Genomic DNA, 18,303 nt, shown 5'->3' with positions numbered 1-18,303 from the left:
GAATGGGACACCCCGGAAATACATTTTTTGACGTCACAGTAATTGGTCAGTGGTCATCACCATCAGGCTATGCTGTCCTTCGATCGATCGAGAATCGATCAGTTCTCTGAGAGCGGTAGTTTGCTTCGTTTTAAGGTGGAAAATATCCTTGATACTTCTCGTTATTGGTGAGTTTGACGTCCTTAAATGGGTGTTTAATACTCAAACAATGTTCGTAATGAATAGCGGTACAGGGGAGGCATTCTGTGTGGAGTAATGTGTAGTTTGCTGACTCGAGCCAGCTCGAGCGGACGAAGCGTGGATCGTGTTACTTCAGCCGCCCTCGCCTCAGAATTGTAAAAAACAACAATGGGTATCCAGCAAAGCAGAAGATTGGTCCTGTATGCAGCTTTTGCAAGGATTTTGAAGACTTGTTAGATTTAAAGTGTAATTTGCACGAAATGGGTAAGATACATGCAGGTCGGGACCGTTTTATTCGCACTCACTTTGCGCCGACATGTGGTCCTTGTCCATTTAAAGTGCACCTAACCCCAAAAATTCTTTTTTTGCGAAAACGAATCTACTTGTTAGTCGAAATAGTTCTGCGAAAATATTTTTGGATTCCGTTAAATCCTCGGTTTTTTGTGCCTCGACGAAATCTCGAAAATAGCTCCAAAACACCGCCATTTTGTTTCACGACCGAGTTTGAGGAGAATGGGTCCAGCGGCTCTTGTGACGTCTACCCAGGAAGGTTGGATATCTAACGTCCTCTCATTTCCTTCAGAATGGTGCAATACACATTCGAAAAGTGCGCAGAAACGCCTTCCAGAGGTGCTATCGGCTGTTGCAGCAATATACTGTACAATTTTCTAACGATCGGCTAATGGTACAATAAAGACGTACAATGGTTGATTTTGTCGAACCAAAACAAGCAAACTGAATCTGTGAGAACCATTGAAGAACTCTCGCTGGAATTTGTTCCACAGACTTTCGAATGCTACTTTCATAAATTTTCTGCTTAAAGCTAACCAGCAATTTGTAGAAATACTACTGACAACCTATATCTTCCAATCCCGCAGTATTTATAACATAACCGGCAAAGTTGTGTGATCCGATCATGATCAAGAAGTGTTATACTGATATGTAAATAGGTCGCAACTGTACGCCGCTAACGAACACATTTCTCTTTCGATTTAGATAAAAGTCAAAGATTAATCCTTTAGAATTACATGATAAGAAAATTATTAGACTCACAGAGTTTTTCGAAGGTTTGGAAATCAGCAGTGCAACAAAGATTCTGTGCAATAGCGTCAAAAATATGACCGCGTAACATCTGCGGACTGCTTAGGGAACACGTCCTATTCGCTTATCCAACGAATTTCACTACGAACTTTGAGAACAATTTACATTGGTTATTTGGAGTTACAACTTAAAACGTGTGACAATGTTCAATCCGTAATTGTATGAAATGTTTCCTTCCGCCTTGCTTCCCGCAGCTTCAGAAATACAGGTCCAAACAGTATGATTTTCAATCGATCAAAGCCATTGTTTTGGAGGTCATCAAGTCTTGAAAACTGCAACACGTACATCGCTCTTATAAACATGAAGCATTCAACAGAAAGTAAAACACAAACTGGATTTAACAGAACAATCATACCTTGACAAAATACATTCTAGCTAAGGACAAATGTAAACGGGCTATAAACACGCATGGGAATCTTACGTTTAGTTGACGAAATTACCATCCAAAGCAGTCCTTGAGTTTTCTTTCCAGCTTTTCATTTGCCTGCTCCTCCACTTCGTACCTAGCTTTCCATTCCTAATATACAAGCAGCTCGTCCGCAAAGAAGGGTTCCCCTTCGTTGCTTGAAATATTGTAAATTGCTCTCAAAGCTCTAAGCAGTGCATTCACAGTTGTTGAACATGCTCGACTGAATTTTATTTCGGAGTCTTCCGAATCGAAACTTAACTCTGACTCCAGTGACGAAAAAGAAATGATTCTGAGACAAAACTCGGACGTTTTAGTCCCAAAATTCATCGGAACGATTAGTTTTGTTTTCCATTTTCTTGAGCAAATACAGAGAGCTGACTGAGGTGCCACTCTGTTTGGTTCCTGGGTAGACATCATCAGCAACTGCCGCCCCAGACTCCCTAAAATGCGGTTGTGAAACACTTCAAGTGCAACTTTGAAAGGGCATAGAAAATTGAGGATTCAACCAAATTCAAAAATTTCTTCGCCCAAATGCTTCAAATAAAGTCTAGATTCATTTTAGCGAAAAAAAACTTTTGGGGTTAGGTGCACTTTAAATTATATTTTGCAATGCATCAAAGAAACTTTGATAAGGATTTGTCTTTAAAGACTGGCTTGTTTGGTGTTTCTGTCACCTTTCTGACTTTCTGTGCCTTTTGGAACAGGTGAAATAATATCTTTGTACCTAGGCCTGCCGTTTGCTGTCAGAATAAAACATTTGTTCATTTCATTCACAAGATATTTCTCTATCATTAAAGATTGTTTAAGCGTACATTTATACAATGGTGGCGTTTGGGAAGGGAGTAGAAATCGAAAATATTGTGATTTGTTGGCCGCAGCGAACGCTGGAAATACTGAAAACATTCAAGACCACTCAATATCTTCGGTTCATTGACAATTTTTCCTTGCTTGAGGTCTTTTTTGTTTACAGTGATTACATGTTGATAGTACATGGAAATTTTCAAGACCATTTCCTTGTACATGTATGCACATGAAACTAAATATTTTAGAATGCCCAAACACCTGTATTTGTTTACACAAGACCACTTCCACTTATGGGATGTGGTCAAGTTTCACTTCTTTTGATGCTGAAAAGACATTCAACATTTCAGAGAGGCAGTAATTAACTTCCATGAAACCCACTAGTTTATCTTGTTTACTCAGTCATTTGAAGCTTTCCGATTTCTATTTCCCTATCTTACATGTGCATTGTATCAACTTATATAAATAATTGACTGTTGTTGTTTTTCCTTTCATTTAATTCAGATGAACTTTGCTCAATCACTAAAACATAATTTTTACATTGTATGTGCTTAATGAATCATACATGCACATACACTGTATCACGTGCTTTGAATCAATATGAAATTAATTATGATCCCCTTAGTAATAATATTGTATCATCCTCCCTTCTGTAAGATTCTTACTTAACTTGTAACCACTTTATTACAAGACATTATAGCACCTGATGGCAATAAATTATATATATATCTATATATATAATTATATGTGTTTATTTTTTTTCCTGTGATAAATTGGTTAACAAGTGGGTTTGCTTATGCCACTGTGTCTCTGAATTGGCTTACTGTCGTCTACAAACCATTTGTAATAAATCTTCACCACAACTAACTCAGATACTAGACACGAAAGCATGTATTAAAGAACAGATACATTTCTTACAAATAAAAATTTATTGCATTTAGTTCATCACCTAAGTTCTACAACATTGCTTTTCTCCAGTGAGAAATTTTGTGCAAAGTCTGAAGTTGTAAGTTGCAAAAACAAGTTCCGTCAGTAGTTGCGAATCATTTAAAATCAGGCTTTGATAATGTAAACTGAATGGCAGAAAGCGAGGAAATTAGAAATTGTCTCAAATGCACAAGTGATAAAAGAGGTAAACTTGACTGAAATCTATAGACTCCTGTTTTTTTAGGTTTAGGGTTATGGTTAGGCCTAAGGGACAAGGTGGAAGGTGCGGTGGCCTTGTGGTTAGTACACTCAGCAATGGATTGAGTGGTCCGTGGTCGAGCCCTGGTCAAGGACATTGTGTTGTGTTTTTGGGCAAGACACTTTTACTCTCACGGTGCCTCTCTCCACAAAGGTGTACATATGGGTACTGGTGAATTTAATGCTGGGGATAACCCTGTGATCGACTAGCATCCTATCCAGGGGGTAGTAGAAATACTCCTAGTCGCTTCATGCCACCGAAACTGAGATAAGCCTGGCCTGATGGGCCACTTGGCTCGTATGCAGACTTTACCTTTTACTTAGGGACAAGGTACTGCATCAAGTTGGGGGGAGGGACAGGGGAGTCAGAACCTCCCACTTCCCATACCCCTATCTCTTGACTCCCGCCCTTGTTTGTCCTGCTCCTGTCCCCTGTAAATTAAGAGCCTCAAAACACATCCTAGTCATTTAGCTGCACAGTCCTTAGGCATTTCCTTTTTCTTTTTTGCTTCGTTTTCTGCCTTGCTTCTCTTACCCACGTCTTTCAAGTGAATGACCTATGACGTAACCACTGTCAAAGGGTTTTTTATTTTGAGCCTCGTTTTGAGCCCAAGGGTGAATTTTTCTTTGCCCGTCGGCCTAGAAGTCTCTAAAGACACTAAATGAAAGTCAAATAACATTATCAGTTCTTGTTTTTGAAAGTATTTGAAGCCTTAATGAATGACAAAAATTAGCATTTTGCATTTCTCTCCGGATTCCTGCCCTCTTAGCACACCCGCTTCCCGCCCTTTTCTCTCCCGCTTCCTGCCCGCTATTCTCCCGGGCTCCTGCCTGCGGCCTCTCCCCACCATCAACAGATGGCTGAATGTCCAGGAGAGGAGTTGCCATATGGAGAGCATTGGTCAGTATTCTCATCCATTTGTGTCGCTTGCTCGACCACTGACATTCAGCCATAATATTTCCGCTTGGATTCCGTCAAACCGTCGCTTTCGCTTTTCTACTGAATACTGTTTCACGATTGACAACGTTTTAACTTTACCCGGTAGGGTAAACTACTACCTTATCTGACGGAACAATTTTAAATTCTAAAATTGATTGAGCCCGCATTTTTTTTTGTAGAGTAGTTGCTAAGTAACGTGACGTGTCGTCATGACGACAAGCTGTCATGACAACGTACGTAGTGCTGGTGCTCTTGGGGTTTTTGTTTACGGATCTGATTGCTATGGTGGATGGATTGTTCTGTTGTTTTCTTATGTCTACATTGAATCTATTAACAGGCTTTTGAGTATTCGCTGGAAATAATGAAAGTTCGAGTCTCTAAGCAGGATTCGAAGGTAAGCACATAGTTTAAATTTGTTGAACGAGTACCGCACGCCAGAAAGTAAAAATTGCGATTCCGCAATGCTGCAAAATGCCGGCTATTTTGTCTATCTGCCTGCTAACGAGAAAAGAAAGCTCTCTAGTTTTATTGTAAGAGAGAATGAAGAGTAAGAGATTTATTATTACCAACGTAATCTATCTCAAGTTATTTTTAGATCAATCCCGATTTTCAGAGGGTTTTTAAATAGCCAATCCTGAGACACTGATTTTCCACACGTGAACAGGCCAAATGGCTTTATTACGATAACTGCAGAAATTCTCGCGCGCTCATTGGTTAATTTTCATTGTCAACAAGCGGACAGACACATGAATTTATAATTTATGTGATGCGTCAACGAGCGAGAGCGGACGTTTTGACAATTTGTTATTTTAAAAGACAAATTAACGTCAATTTTTCATGCGTCTATCCTGTTATCACTCAAGAATTGACAGTGGGGACACTACATTTGCTGAGCTTACAGATACCCATCAATAAGATGAGGGATTGCTTCAGTTACAGACACAAGCAAATTCTGATGCAAAAACAGGTCTAATCATTTTTTTTTTACGATAACTGCAGAAATTCTGGCGCGTTTATTGACTGATTTTTATTGTCACTAAGCGGAGAGACAGAAATTTATAATTTATGTGATGCGTCAACGAGTGAGAGCGGTCAATTTGTTAAATCGCGCATTGTTATTGTCCACGAAATTATCCTCGCAACGCGCGTGGTAAAATTAGAACTGGTTACTATTGGTTACTACAGGGGTAGCCTTGGGAACAAAGCCTTTATGTGGGATTAATTCTCGTACCCTTCATCTTCTCTTGCAATTTTGGAACATCAATTTTCTCTGTTTACTGCAACAGTTTGGTTATCAGTGAAGACATTATCCATTAGATCATCAGATCCTTTATTCTCCTAACCTGGCTGCTGGAATTTGTATTGAATACACTTAAGAGAAATTTGAACCGTATCTGGTAGATCACGAGCATCATCGGTGATAAAGGGGATGGAAATCCGCTGTGTTTCCAACAGGAAGTTCTAGAGTACAAGCATGGCATGGTTTCAAGTCAGTATCTTTTTCTCGTGTTGGCAGGTTGAACCCTCTGTTTTATCTCAGCTGGTCGTGGACATGTATGAGTGCTGGAAAACTGGACAAAAATATGAGCCTTATGTTAAGGTATGCTAGAGCTTTCAACCATAGTTAATAGAGAGAAATGGTTAGGAAGGCCGGTAAACATCAAAGAAGCAAACAAACAGTCTAAGATTTGTGTTGGAAGGTCCTTGACCCTGTACATCTTGTTTTATGCTTTTACTCTGCATGAATTACATAATCGCATTGCTTCTATTGGTTAGTTCTATGAGCGCACGTAACCACCTTTTGTATTTTGCCAGGTTTTGTGCAGGGTGAACCCCCAAAATAGCAAACAAAAACGTACAACAAAGAACTTTGCCAGGTTTCCTAACCATTTCCCTCTATTCACCATGTTTCAACGTAAAAGAAATCATTGTCATTTTATCTTGCTTTCAGTTCTTGCTTACTTTCGTGATTACAAAGAGAAAGAAGAGTAAATTGTCCTTTTTTTATCGATGACGTTGAAGCTTCTGCTCACCTTTTTTCAGCGGGTTGTGCAAGTTCCAATTTTTGTTTTGCACCTGTTTTTTTAGGTGACTGAAAGTTTGCTGACGCAGGCCTTTGACATGCTAGTGACTTCTAAAGTGAGTTGTTTCTTTTTTGAAAAAATAACTTTAACGGGTACTTATCAGTCATGCGGACACTGAAATACCATGACACGTTTTCAACGAGAATATACACAGACATCAACTAAGGGATATCTTCTTGATTTAGCTCCAAATTCTCACAACTAACTTTGAAGGAAATGTATGACAATCAATGGGGAGATTTGACACGTTGAACTTAAGGGTGTTTGCAAAGGGAAAGGACCCTGTAAAGAACTTCTTTGTAAGTCCTTTCACTTCGTTTAACGCTCTTTGATAAGTGTTGGTGATATTCTGTCAAGCCAACAGCGAACGTACCCCAACTTCTCAGACTATGATGAATTCATGAATGTTTTAACGGTGTCACATCTCTTTATGTATTCTCTTATTGTTACGTTTTGCGTTATTTCTTAACAATGCAAGTGGGCTTCAACTTTATTTTTCGCCTCTTTAGCTCGATACATCATGTTATGTCATTGCTTGTTTATACGCCTACTTAGCTTTGATACATAAGTTGTCCACTTGTTTTAATCTAACAGTCATGACTATGACTGAACTAGAGCCAGAATATTGTAACAATCTTTTCGAATTTTTGATAAACCAAACTTTGGTTTTCAACAATGTTAATAACCCTCGGACTCGTCTTGTTTATGTTACAAGCTCGATATATAAATGACCTACGGATAATAAAACAGGGCAGTGAAATCAGAATTGCCGATGTTTACAGACGATCCTTTTTCCAAGTTGAGGGGCTCATAGCCACATTGATCTTACAGCAGTAGTAGTTTGATTGTAATCGCTTCAACCCTGTGGAAAACAGCATCTTTCTCACGTTATAATTCTGGAATACCTACTTTCTTGATTGTAGTCCGCGTCAGGAGAGTCACTTGAATTCGTGCAGGAAAATCCAGAGTCGCCTTCCTCTTTGCTGGATCAGGCTTTGAAATATTGCCAACAACACGTCAAACCACAGGTAATGTGCTCGTATTGCAATTTGAAAATGTTACTTTGCATTGCAGATAAAGAAGATTTTCCAGTTCTGGGTACAAACTGGAGTCATGTAGCAGCTCTCGTAAGGTCTCACATGAGTGGTTCGGTACTCTTTAAGAGAACAATAGATCAGAACAAACAACAGGTACAATGCCCCGTGCCCCAAAACAATCCCTGCTATACACTAAGATGGCAAATAGAATTACAAGCTCAATTGAATTGATACACTGCTGACAAACTGTAGTTTGTTGAGGGAAGGCGTCAGCACCTTTTTCTCTAAAGAATGCAGTTACGTCTGGCTAATCACAAGGCATTAATGGGTCACTACCCCACAATAGAAGGTTATCCATCAAAATGTTTTTATCTGGGTCATTCCGATTTTGAAATGGAGGTCTCTAAAACAGGGACGTAAAACAAGCAGACTTGGTCTAAAGTGTTAGCTAACACCGCATAGAAAAGAAGTTGGACTGAGAAAGCTTAAGCTACAGACGAGCAAAGCCTAAATAATGATTGCCCACTGTATGCATTAAAATCCTCAGATTGTAAGTTACAAGAAATAAATTTTTTGTATATGTTACTTACAATGAATCTTGTCCAGTATAGGTGTATGAAATGCGCACTGGTGATTTGTTGATGGAATCCGAAATAATTCTGAGGCAACTAACCCGCCTATCTTCTTCAATGTTAGAATGGAATACTCGATCATCTCACTGAGTATCCACTAACTTTAACATTTCTCTTTATTACTAGACCTCTTCATCCAACACCTCAGTTTCGCATCAGCCGAAAGGATCATCGGGAACCGACACAGGCGCCGATATAACTTCGGGCTCCGACACTGAAGCTGTTCCGTCGGCATTAGAACAAACCTTATCACCTCCAATACTTAAAAACAGGGAAAATGATACTTCGATAACACCAGCAAACGAAGCGCCAACGAAATCACATGGCGCCATTCCCCGAGATTTAATCGCAGATTCGCTTTCTAAAGGAGAATCCACGGATGAAACACCGACTCCCATCGAAGACGTTCCGATGGTAGCCGAAGTGTTGTCTTCGTCGGAGGTTCCGATGTCGGAGGAAGTGGCTTCCGACTCGAATATAGTGACTCTTGAAAGTAAAAACATAACACCTGCTGAAAAAGAATTAAACCCAGCCCCCCTTGAGGGTGCTATCTCACAGGAGCCAAACGCCACTGTACCAGGGCACCCCAGCGCTATTGCGCTGACCACGGAGGCTGAAAAGCCAGTCGCTAGTGTCAATCCCGGGGGTACAGTTCTTACTGATGGTAGTGAACCTTCCGGTAGTACGTTGTAAATTCTTTGGCCGGCATTGCAAACTGCCTCGCAAACAACTACTATAACAGAAAAACCCTGCATTCATGAGTAAAAACATCACAGAAATGAGTGATTCTCTATGTAGGGGAAAGGGCAGCAAAAGGCAAATTTTGAAAAGTAAAAACTTATCAGCTTTTCATCCCAGGGATACAACTCAGTAGCCAAACGTTTTCCTCCAGGGAGGTCCCTGTACGCAACGAATGTGGCTACCGTTGTCTTATTAATATTAGAGTCCAAACCTTCTGGCTTATAGCAAACACGAATTGTCTAAACGCTGTAATGAAAGTGGCAAAGTCACTTCTGAAATGTCGAAATCCGCAAAACACTTATCATTTTATATCGGGAATATTGGGTCTGGCACTTTTTATGTACAAAAACAGTTGAATTCGAATTCAAAAGTCAACAGAAGTAATGAACAATCCTTCAAGCCAGCTACAAACACAAAATAAACAAAGATCACAGTTACTGTTGACTAGGCTGTGCGATAACCGCCTGCTATGGATCCAATATTGAAGGCCAACCTGCTAGGAATACTTGACAGAAATATCCTTCGTTTCGTTCAGTCTCACCCGCGAAAAGCTACCGATGCTCTAAAGCGTGCGCTTGTTTCTGAATTTTGACACCAAAGGAAAACAAAGGTTTTTTATTTTAGGATACTCGAAGCATTCATTTCCGATAGAGCCCAGGATTTACGAAATTCGGAAACTGAAACCTCGTTTACTGCCCGAATTATGGTTATAGAGAAGTTCGACAATCGTATAGGAGGTATAGGGAAAACAAGGCCAGAGAACTGGGATTATAAGGCAGAAGTGAAGGAAATTCTGTCAGTGTTGAGCAGTGTTTTAAACAACCATTTGGGTAAGTTCACACAAATCATTATTTACTGGTTCTCATCCTGTACGATAGCACTACACTAACCAGGCTACCGTGAAATGTAACAAGTGTCCGCTTATTTGACTGGCAAATACATGTTATCTGCCGGTGTTTCAGCCAATTGAAGTGTTATGTATGTACTGACTGAAAGATTACTAGAGCAGCATAGCTCATTTCAATAGCTGGATAATTCTACCTGTAATACGAGACATTCCGCTTCCTCTCTCTTGGATTCTTTGCCCCCCCCCCCCCCCCCCCCGAAAAAAGAATATATATATTGTTTGGTTAATTGCTCCTGAATAGGAGGAGGAAGCTTAAAAATTAGCAAAGCACACAGAGCTTTCAATGATACCGTTTATTTTATTGTGCTTAAGTCAAGATTAAGTGGTCAAGTGATCTTCAAAACAATTCACATTGATCGTAAATCTTGGACCGGCGGTCAAACACTGATATTGAGGGATGTAGCATGACTTCGAGCCATTTTTCGAAGAAAGAACTTTGAATTTTCAAAAAAAAATTGATTAAATTGCGCCGGTTATAGCTGTAGCTAGCAAAAAAACAAAAGACTCCAAGGTTAAGTTCTGTTTAAGGAAGTCCATTTAGGTAGTCCATCGGGGTAGTCCATTGACAAGGGGTCAGTGTTTTTATCATCACCCGTGATTTATCACCTAAAGCAATTCTGCTGTATGTGTGATGACGGTCGAGTATTAGCTTGCTTTTAATATCCTATTGCCATGTTCAGTTTCGCATGGCAAAAGCATGTTTATGTCTGGGGGAGTATATGCCGAGGAAATATTAGCTTTTCAGTAGCGCCTACTTAGAGCGCCATGTTAATAGCCCGAGGGGGGTACTACTAGAAAAGTTGAGTGGGGGTGTACGGTCCACTTCCCAAAACCCTTACCCTATTTATGACCAAAATTTGCGATTTTTGCTACCCGATTTATGACCTGGCCAAAAATTTGATACCATATTTATAACCGTTGCTTCTGGCACAGTTGCCCTAAACATACGTTATAAAGGACTTTTGTTGATGGTCTTATTGATGATGATGAAAACGTAGCTTCTTCTAAGAAACATACCCCACTCAAGGCTAGAGTGCTAAAAACATACCCTATTTATAATCATGACCAAAACGTTTGAAAAACCATACTGGGGCCGCGCATACATATCTAGCCCATAATAGGGAGTATCCCTCTCCCGGGGGTCAACAGCACGTTAATTTAACAATGGAAAAAACACCATATTGATAGTGATTTAAAAACAAAAATACAAAACAGTGAAAACCATAGTTAGTAGACGAGACCTATATTATTTGCCAGTTTCTATTGAAGTTGATGCCCTTCAGTGGCTGCCTCTGAAGTGTCATTTTAGCCACATCTGCCACGGTTTTCCATCCCTCGGCATCGCTAGCACTGCATACGTTGTTGGTTGGGTTGGCAGGGTCCAGAACAAATGGTGGGCTGCGTGGAAGAAGGCGTACAGTATTTCAGTCCAGTATCATGCCGTAAGCGACACTGACATTATTCATATTACTAAGATTATTTCTGATTACTAAGACCGTGTTTCTTAAGCAATCTCACATAATTTGTTCCTGCTTAACGTTCTCCTTGGTATGTCTTATGTCTGATGATACTGTCTGCATGTGTGGCTGTCTGTGTGTCTACCCCCAGCTGTCTACCTTTGGGTTAAATGAAATTTGTCAGTCGCTGTCTCTCAGACTCTCAAGTGCTGTATTTTTAACTGATTGACTGACTGACTATCTACTTTCTGATTGTTTTCCTATTTACGTGATTGTCTCTGTCTGCCTGTCTGTAAGCCTTTCTGTCTGTCTGTTTTTCTGACTGGGTGGCTGATTGCATATTTTTCTGACTACTTGGCTTTCGCTCCGCCATCCTTTGTCTCACTTACTATCTCTCTGTGGGTGTCTATCGTAACTATCTGATTGTCAAAGAATAGTATAAATGTGGGAGTGTGGCTTAATTTCTAAAATCAAAGGAAAAAGGGTCATATCAGCTGATAGCCACAAGATAGAACAGCAGTAGAAGAACTCTAAGTGCTGTTCTACCTTTGTTGCCTTAGCACGCATATTGTGGCTATCAGCTGACCCTTTTTCCTTTGATTTATCTGAATGTCGTTTAGGCTGTCTTGCTTCCCGGGGTTGGCCTCCCATAATAAAGTGAGAAAGTGATTGCCGGAAATTTTGAAAACAACCCCTAAAATTAGTTTTGTGGGTGTGGCCCAAAATCGATTTTCACCCGTAAGAGGAACCAGTCTTAAAACAACTCGTTAATGTTGAGTGACATTTTCACCTTTTTGTTATAGCAAATTTTCCCTGTACAGGAACAAAAACGAACCTTATCGTCATCCCCATGATTCCTCTCTTAGCGAGAGCCTCACTGTAGTATTTATGCCAAATGACGTGTATGTGGCAATTATCGACCAACTGTTGAAGAACAGCTTTAAAACCGGCCCGAATGTCAAATGATAGTTTTCCAGCCTTCTCCCAACAGGCTATGGTAATGAGCTCCAGTGGATACGAAGATGGCAGTCTAGTTTTACCACTGCTTTTGTCTTCAATGCAGGTTTTGCGCCAGTACTTTACAAGGCGGATTAAGTTTTTCACGCTCGACGGTTGATCCTTGACAAACTCCCTTTGTAAGCTCACGAAATGTGCTGAGTAATAACGCTTGTCTTCCGTTGTACAACGAATCATTTCTTCGTACAGTTGTTCTACAAGGGCAAAAAAATACACATTCTAATTAACTAATGGTCTGATTCAACTTGGACACACACACAGCTAACTCACATGGTTCAAAAGTTTATGTATTCCCCGAAGCAATGAAATTGCAAACAAATAGACTTCATTATGGCAAGAGACCATGATCTGCAACAAGCTGCAAGGAGGCTGGCCAAAAGGGGACTGTCTCTACATGACTGACAGACAATGGACTCGTATTGAGGTTGGGTTAAAGAAAGATTAAAATCCTATTTTACCTCGACTCTGATCAGTTGTAAATGTCGGCAGCAAGTCAATGTTAAATTCTCGAGACAAATCCAGGCGAAATTTGAATTTCACGGCGAAGGGTGTCTGTCCATCAAAGGTGATTTGGTCTTTATAGGGACTCTGTTTAAGGCATAACTCCAGGCGGTTCTTTGTTTCTTGCAACTTAAGTTTGTGCTCTTCCATGGTTTTCATATTGTTGAGGAAAACGACACAGTCGATGTCTGCTTTTTCCTTGACAGCTGTTCCCTTCCCGACAGAGCCTCCCTGAATTGTGTTGAAAGTACAAGTGATATTTACTAACAAAACAGCACATCTTGAAAAACAAAAAACAAAAAAAAAGGGCTGAATCGATGCCAAAGCAGGATTTAAACCCACGGCCAATGCATGCAAATCCGGCACCCTAACCACTTGGCCACGCTGCCTCCCCGAAGAAATGTATGAGTTAATAAGTTTTCTCTATCCTGTTGGGGATTTGACTTGACACTACATTATACGAACACAGAAAGTCCAAATAAGCAAAACACCTGGAAAATTATGCTTCCACAATGCAGAAAAATGCATTTCTGAGAGCATAGTTTCTCAAAATTTTGTGGTAAAAACTCAGGATATAGAGACTAACCCTTATGTGTCTGTCGACTGAGTTTGTCCCTGAAAAATATTTAATTTGCAAAATTTAATTGTCCCCTAACCAAACCAATTTTATATTGTGCAATTTGATTTTCATTTGCTTTCTGACATACATATTTTTGAGATTGTTGTTCTTATCGTGTTTGGAACAGTTCCATCGAAATGAAGTAAGAAGTTAGAGTAAACATGACTTTGTCTATTTTCTTGTATTAATTTTATTAATGTACTTCAAATTAAGCACGACATATTTTGAAGACTTAAGTACTTCTTATCGGAAGTGAAATGCTACCTGACGTTCCCCTGGTTACTATGGCACTATAGCAGAGATGGGATTTTAGAAAAACTCACTAGTGGTGATTTGCATCGGCAAGTAAGCTAAACGCAGCACTTAACCAGGTGAAACTTTTTGTCTTAAGCTGAGACATTAATACTGCATTAGCTCTTTGGTCATTTTAAAGTAGTACAATTTTAGAGAACTGTAGTCATGGATTCATTCGATAAAATTTGCCTTGCACAGCATAGAACAGAAAATGGGGCGGGAGGGGGTGGGGTCACATAGTTTTGGTACTTTCACTTGTTTGAAACTAAACTTTGAAATTCCAATTTTAATACCCTCCCCTCGTGGTGCACTAATTTATGAAAGTTTCCTTAAATTAACATTCAATACACAAGGTGGTGACTCTTACCTTAACAAGGCAGTTTATGCTGAGAGATGGCAGATTATGTTGGAGGTATTTGTACAGTTGGTCTACAACCTGGGAAATTGCATTCCTGTTGGCCTCGTCAAGTTGGAGTTCGTTGGTAATGAACTCATTAACAGCAGAGCTATCAGTGAAGTCAACTTTTTCAAAAAACGTTCCTGAAATAATGGAAGTCAAGCACACAGTTAGCCAGCTCGCTTTAGCGCTTTTGGCTGTGTCATGTGTCTAATGTGTGTTACGTGTTGTGTAATGTACTATACTGCAGGGTACTAAAATCCCCCCCCCCCCGTGCCCCGCCCCTCGTCCCTCTCTGTCCACCTTCCTGCCTCGTTCCCGTGGGATTGTGGAAAGAAAAGAAAAAGAAAAGAGCAAAAACAACTTGTACAAAAAGCTTTCTATTCACTCACCAAATCCTCAACCACTGGCACAATTTCGTTCTCGTTTGAATAGTGTGGAGTTTGCAGGGTGCCAGTGCATGAACTGTATTTTGTAACTCAAATTCTTAATTTTAGGACTAATTGCTCTTAGGAATATTTTAATTCTGAATTTATCTCATTGAATATAGTAATTGTAAGTAGTAATGTTATTGCAAATAGTAGTGCATTTTTGTCATGAGTGGGAGATTGGGCAACCACTCCCCACGCTTACGACTTAAAATAAAGTTATCTTACCTAACCTTACCTAACATATGACTTTGACCATTTCCAGTATTGATATATGGCATAGTTATGATATATTCATGACAGCTTGAATGCAATGCTTTAAGGGAATTAATTACTCTTTTTCGGTTTTTCGAAGAGAGCGAACAGCTGATTAAAAAAAAACAAGTATTTAAAATGGTCTGGCTCCAATTTAACAAAATCTTCAAACTTAAATGCCTCCTCAGGTGATCTGGAATGAGAGAAAATTCACAAAAGTACTTTGTCTATTTCCCGGAATTGTACCTAACGATTTAATGTTTTGCATATATATTAGATTTTTATTCTGTTTATAAAAAAGTGAAACAAAACCATTGTCAAGCCATTAGTAAAGTGCTTCGGTTGATTTTAGTTTATATTTAGCTAGAATGAAAGTTGTGAAGTTGCATTTTCAGCCTACAGAATTATCACTTGGTGTATAGTCTGACTGGATTCGCAAAAACATAGCCATAGAATTTTACTTGTCACTGATAACCTTGATACAATTCTGTCCTAGAGCTAGCTTTCCATGAGGCTTATCATAGTTCAAATAACAGCAAATAACTCTCCTGTATGCCTTTTGAGGCCTGGAAGACTAAATTCATCGTCTTTTCGTTGAATCGTGAATTGTACAATTTAACTAAGAGTGCTTTCAACATGAAATTGGAGTCTAAATCACGAGCACTGACTTGTTGCCAGAATCCCTTCAGTTCAGCGAAGACAGCTCAATATGCCGCCATCAACCCCAACTTCTTCGCGCCATACATCTTCGTCAGCCGAGACCAAGAAGGTTCAGGATAGATGGGGTAAAGAGGAGGAAAATCTATTAGTTCAACTGTGGGCTGACAAGCACGATCAGTTAGAAAGTCGAGAGTCAAGAAAAACATGGGCTTGGATTGCTGAGAAGATTTCGAAAACACTCGGAACTAACAAGATAGCCGACAAATGCATTCGGAAAATGATGTATATCATAGAACGATACAAGGATGCAAAAGATTGGAACAAAAACCAAACAGGAGGAAGCCTCAGGAAATCCGTCTACTACGATGAGGTTGATAAAATCCTTAGATGCTGCTCACAGTATGGCATGGTGTTTGTTCACAGATTTTGTTCTCAAGTGCGACTGTAGCTTTCCGGACAAATTTTTTGTAACTGGTCGATTTCAAGTCGGATTTGTCCAGAACAAATCTGAAATTGCCCTCTAGTGCGACTTCGTCCTAAGCCGAGAATATGGAACACCAGAACTGTCTTACAATATTTTTTTTTTATTATATTGGGTGGTTATGTCATTATATTTAGTACTTATGTTATTATATTCGGTGATTAACTCATTATACTCGGTGCTTATTCCATTATACTCGGTGCTTATGTCTTTATATGCGGTGCTGTCTTCATTATATTTGGTGCGTATTCCATTATATTCAGTGCTTCCCTCGTTATATTCGGTGCTTTCTTCGTTGTATTAGGTGCCTTCTTCATTATATTCAGTGCTGTTTTTATTATATTCGGTGCTTTCTTCGTTATAGTCAGTTCTAACTTTGTTTGGTGTTTTCTTCATTATTACGGGTGCTGACACTATTATATTCAGTGCTCTCTTCCTTATATTCGGTGCAAAGCCCATTATATTCGGTACTTCCTTGTTCGGTGATTACTTCATTATATTTGGTGCATACTTCATTTCATTCAGTGCTTTCTTCGATATGATCGTCACCAGTCTTTGAAAGGGGCCGTACACTTTGGAGGTAGTCTAGGGAAAGCCGGGAAAAACAGGTGTCACGAAAACTCAGACCCCGAAACCTCAGACCCCTCGAAATTAAAAACTCAATTGTTATCACCTGAATTGCTCTATGGCCACAATGGGGCGAGATGTTTATCTTCTCCGGTTTATGTTGTCGTGTCGATCAAACAGTGAAAAACAAATATTTAACTTCTCAGGTTTATCGCTGTCGCGTCGGTCAAACAGTGAAGAACTAACAAGGTTTAGAACAGCAGCCGACACTGTTTTTCAAAACAGACCTTTTTTATGTAATCGTATGCAGCAAAAAAATGTGTTGTTCTCTGAAACACACTCATTTGATCACAATCTGCTTTTTGACTTTATGTGCGTTGTGTGACTGTCAGCTCGTAAAAAGCATGTGAAAGTCGAACCGATTGAACCGCCATGTCTGGTCGAAATGTGAGTGAACGAAAATTGAAAACTGGCGCGAAGGCCCCGCCACGAGGCAGATTTAATAATTCACTAATCCAGGCGGTATCATGAAAAGAAAAAAAAATAGAAGTGTTTGGTTTGAAACTTACTGTTTCCTGTAAGAAATATTCCCGTTATAAGTTGGAACGCAAACATGGCTATCTCTATGTACTCCTTTTTTTTTTTTTTCTAAATTTCGTTAATTTCTACGGGTTACGTGCCAACAGTCATGCAACGCACATAGAGTCAAAAAGCAGATTGCGATCAAACGAGTACGTTTCAGAGAACAACACATTTTTTTGCTGCATACGATTGCATAAAAAAGGTCTGTTTTGAAAAACAGTGTCGGCTGCTGTTCTAAACCTTGTTAGTTCCTCACTGTTTGACCGACGCGACAGCGATAAACCTGAGAAGTTAAATATTTGTTTTTCAGTTTGATCGACGCGACAACATAAACCGGAGAAGATAAACATCTCGCCCCATTGTGGCCATAGAGCAATTCAGGTAATAACGATTGAGTTTTTAATATCAAGGGGTCTGAGGTTTCGGGGTCTGAGTTTTCGTGACACCCGTTTTTCCCGGCTTTCCCTAGACTACCTCCAAATTGTACGGCCCCTTGCGAAGACTGGTGACAATCATATCGAAGAAAGCACCGAATGAAATGAAGTATGCACCGAATATAATGAAGTAATCATCGAACAAGGAAGTACCGAATATAATGGCCTTTGCACCGAATATAAGGAAGAGAGCACTGAATATAATAGTGTTAGCACCCGTAATAATGAAGAAAACACCAAACAAAGTTAGAACCGACTATAACGAAGAAAGCACCGAATATAATGAAGACAGCGCCGCATATAAAGACATAAGCACCGAGTATAATGGAATAAGCATCGAGTATAATGAGTTAATCACCGAATATAATAACATAAGTACTACATATAATGACATAACCACCCAATATAATAAAAAAGAGTATCATAAGACAGTTCTGGCGTTCCATACGAGAACGCCTAAAATTGATAAAACAAGGACATTCTACTCACGATCAGCGCTTGAACTCATGTTCTTCTGTCTGCTCGTGGCCATGTTTTGCTCGCAAATAGCAATGTCCCGGATGTACGTCAATTTTGTCGAGCGCGGAATGGGAC

The 18,303-nt window shown here is 39.7% G+C and overlaps 2 protein-coding genes across 5 annotated transcripts; one reads left to right on the top strand and one right to left on the bottom strand.

Annotated features, from left to right (window-relative positions):
* The first annotated feature begins 51 nt into the window (after nt 1–51).
* Nucleotides 52–10,076, top strand: LOC149096984 (uncharacterized). 2 transcript variants are annotated; one of them, XM_089280055.1, is made up of 6 exons: nt 52–167; nt 4,954–5,010; nt 6,133–6,216; nt 6,705–6,755; nt 7,624–7,728; nt 8,496–10,076. In XM_089280055.1, the coding sequence occupies exons 2-6, from the start codon at nt 4,978–4,980 to the stop codon at nt 9,060–9,062; spliced, it is 840 nt and encodes a 279-aa protein (XP_089136181.1). In that variant the 5' UTR covers nt 52–167; nt 4,954–4,977; the 3' UTR covers nt 9,063–10,076. The 2 variants fall into 2 exon arrangements, with proteins under 2 accessions (XP_089136181.1, XP_089136180.1); XM_089280054.1 differs by having other exon boundaries at nt 52–444.
* Nucleotides 10,077–10,295: 219 nt separating this feature from the next.
* Nucleotides 10,296–18,285, bottom strand: LOC149096983 (2'-5'-oligoadenylate synthase 1-like). Of its 3 annotated transcripts, none has more exons than XM_089279761.1 (5): nt 18,199–18,285; nt 14,273–14,445; nt 12,950–13,223; nt 12,265–12,685; nt 10,296–11,415 (listed from the first exon to the last, which is right to left on the bottom strand). In XM_089279761.1, the coding sequence occupies exons 1-5, from the start codon at nt 18,239–18,241 to the stop codon at nt 11,259–11,261; spliced, it is 1,068 nt and encodes a 355-aa protein (XP_089135887.1). In that variant the 5' UTR covers nt 18,242–18,285; the 3' UTR covers nt 10,296–11,258. The 3 variants fall into 3 exon arrangements, with proteins under 3 accessions (XP_089135887.1, XP_089135889.1, XP_089135888.1); XM_089279763.1 differs by having other exon boundaries at nt 12,310–12,685; XM_089279762.1 differs by lacking the exon at nt 18,199–18,285 and adding an exon at nt 14,969–15,035.
* Nucleotides 18,286–18,303: the final 18 nt, after the last annotated feature.

Source organism: Orbicella faveolata, unplaced genomic scaffold, assembly GCF_042242905.1.
Source record: "Orbicella faveolata isolate gen_17 unplaced genomic scaffold, um_ofav_v1 contig_47, whole genome shotgun sequence".
Taxonomy (NCBI): Eukaryota; Metazoa; Cnidaria; class Anthozoa; order Scleractinia; family Merulinidae; genus Orbicella; species Orbicella faveolata.
The sequence above is the reverse complement of the archived record's forward strand: the minus strand, read 5'-3'. Positions and strand labels throughout refer to the sequence as shown.

Coding starts and splice junctions, on each gene's coding strand:
- LOC149096984 (XM_089280055.1), top strand. CDS start 4,978: ATGAAAGTTCGAGTCTCTAAGCAGGATTCGAAG. Junction 5,011..6,132: donor TCTCTAAGCAGGATTCGAAG/GTAAGCACATAG, acceptor TCGTGTTGGCAG/GTTGAACCCTCTGTTTTATC. Junction 7,729..8,495: donor AACAACACGTCAAACCACAG/GTAATGTGCTCG, acceptor CTTTATTACTAG/ACCTCTTCATCCAACACCTC.
- LOC149096983 (XM_089279761.1), bottom strand. CDS start 18,241: ATGGCCACGAGCAGACAGAAGAACATGAGTTCAAGCGCTGATC. Junction 13,224..14,272: donor GCATAAACTGCCTTGTTAAG/GTAAGAGTCACC, acceptor AACACAATTCAG/GGAGGCTCTGTCGGGAAGGG. Junction 11,416..12,264: donor AAATTTGCTATAACAAAAAG/GTGAAAATGTCA, acceptor TCTTCCACGCAG/CCCACCATTTGTTCTGGACC.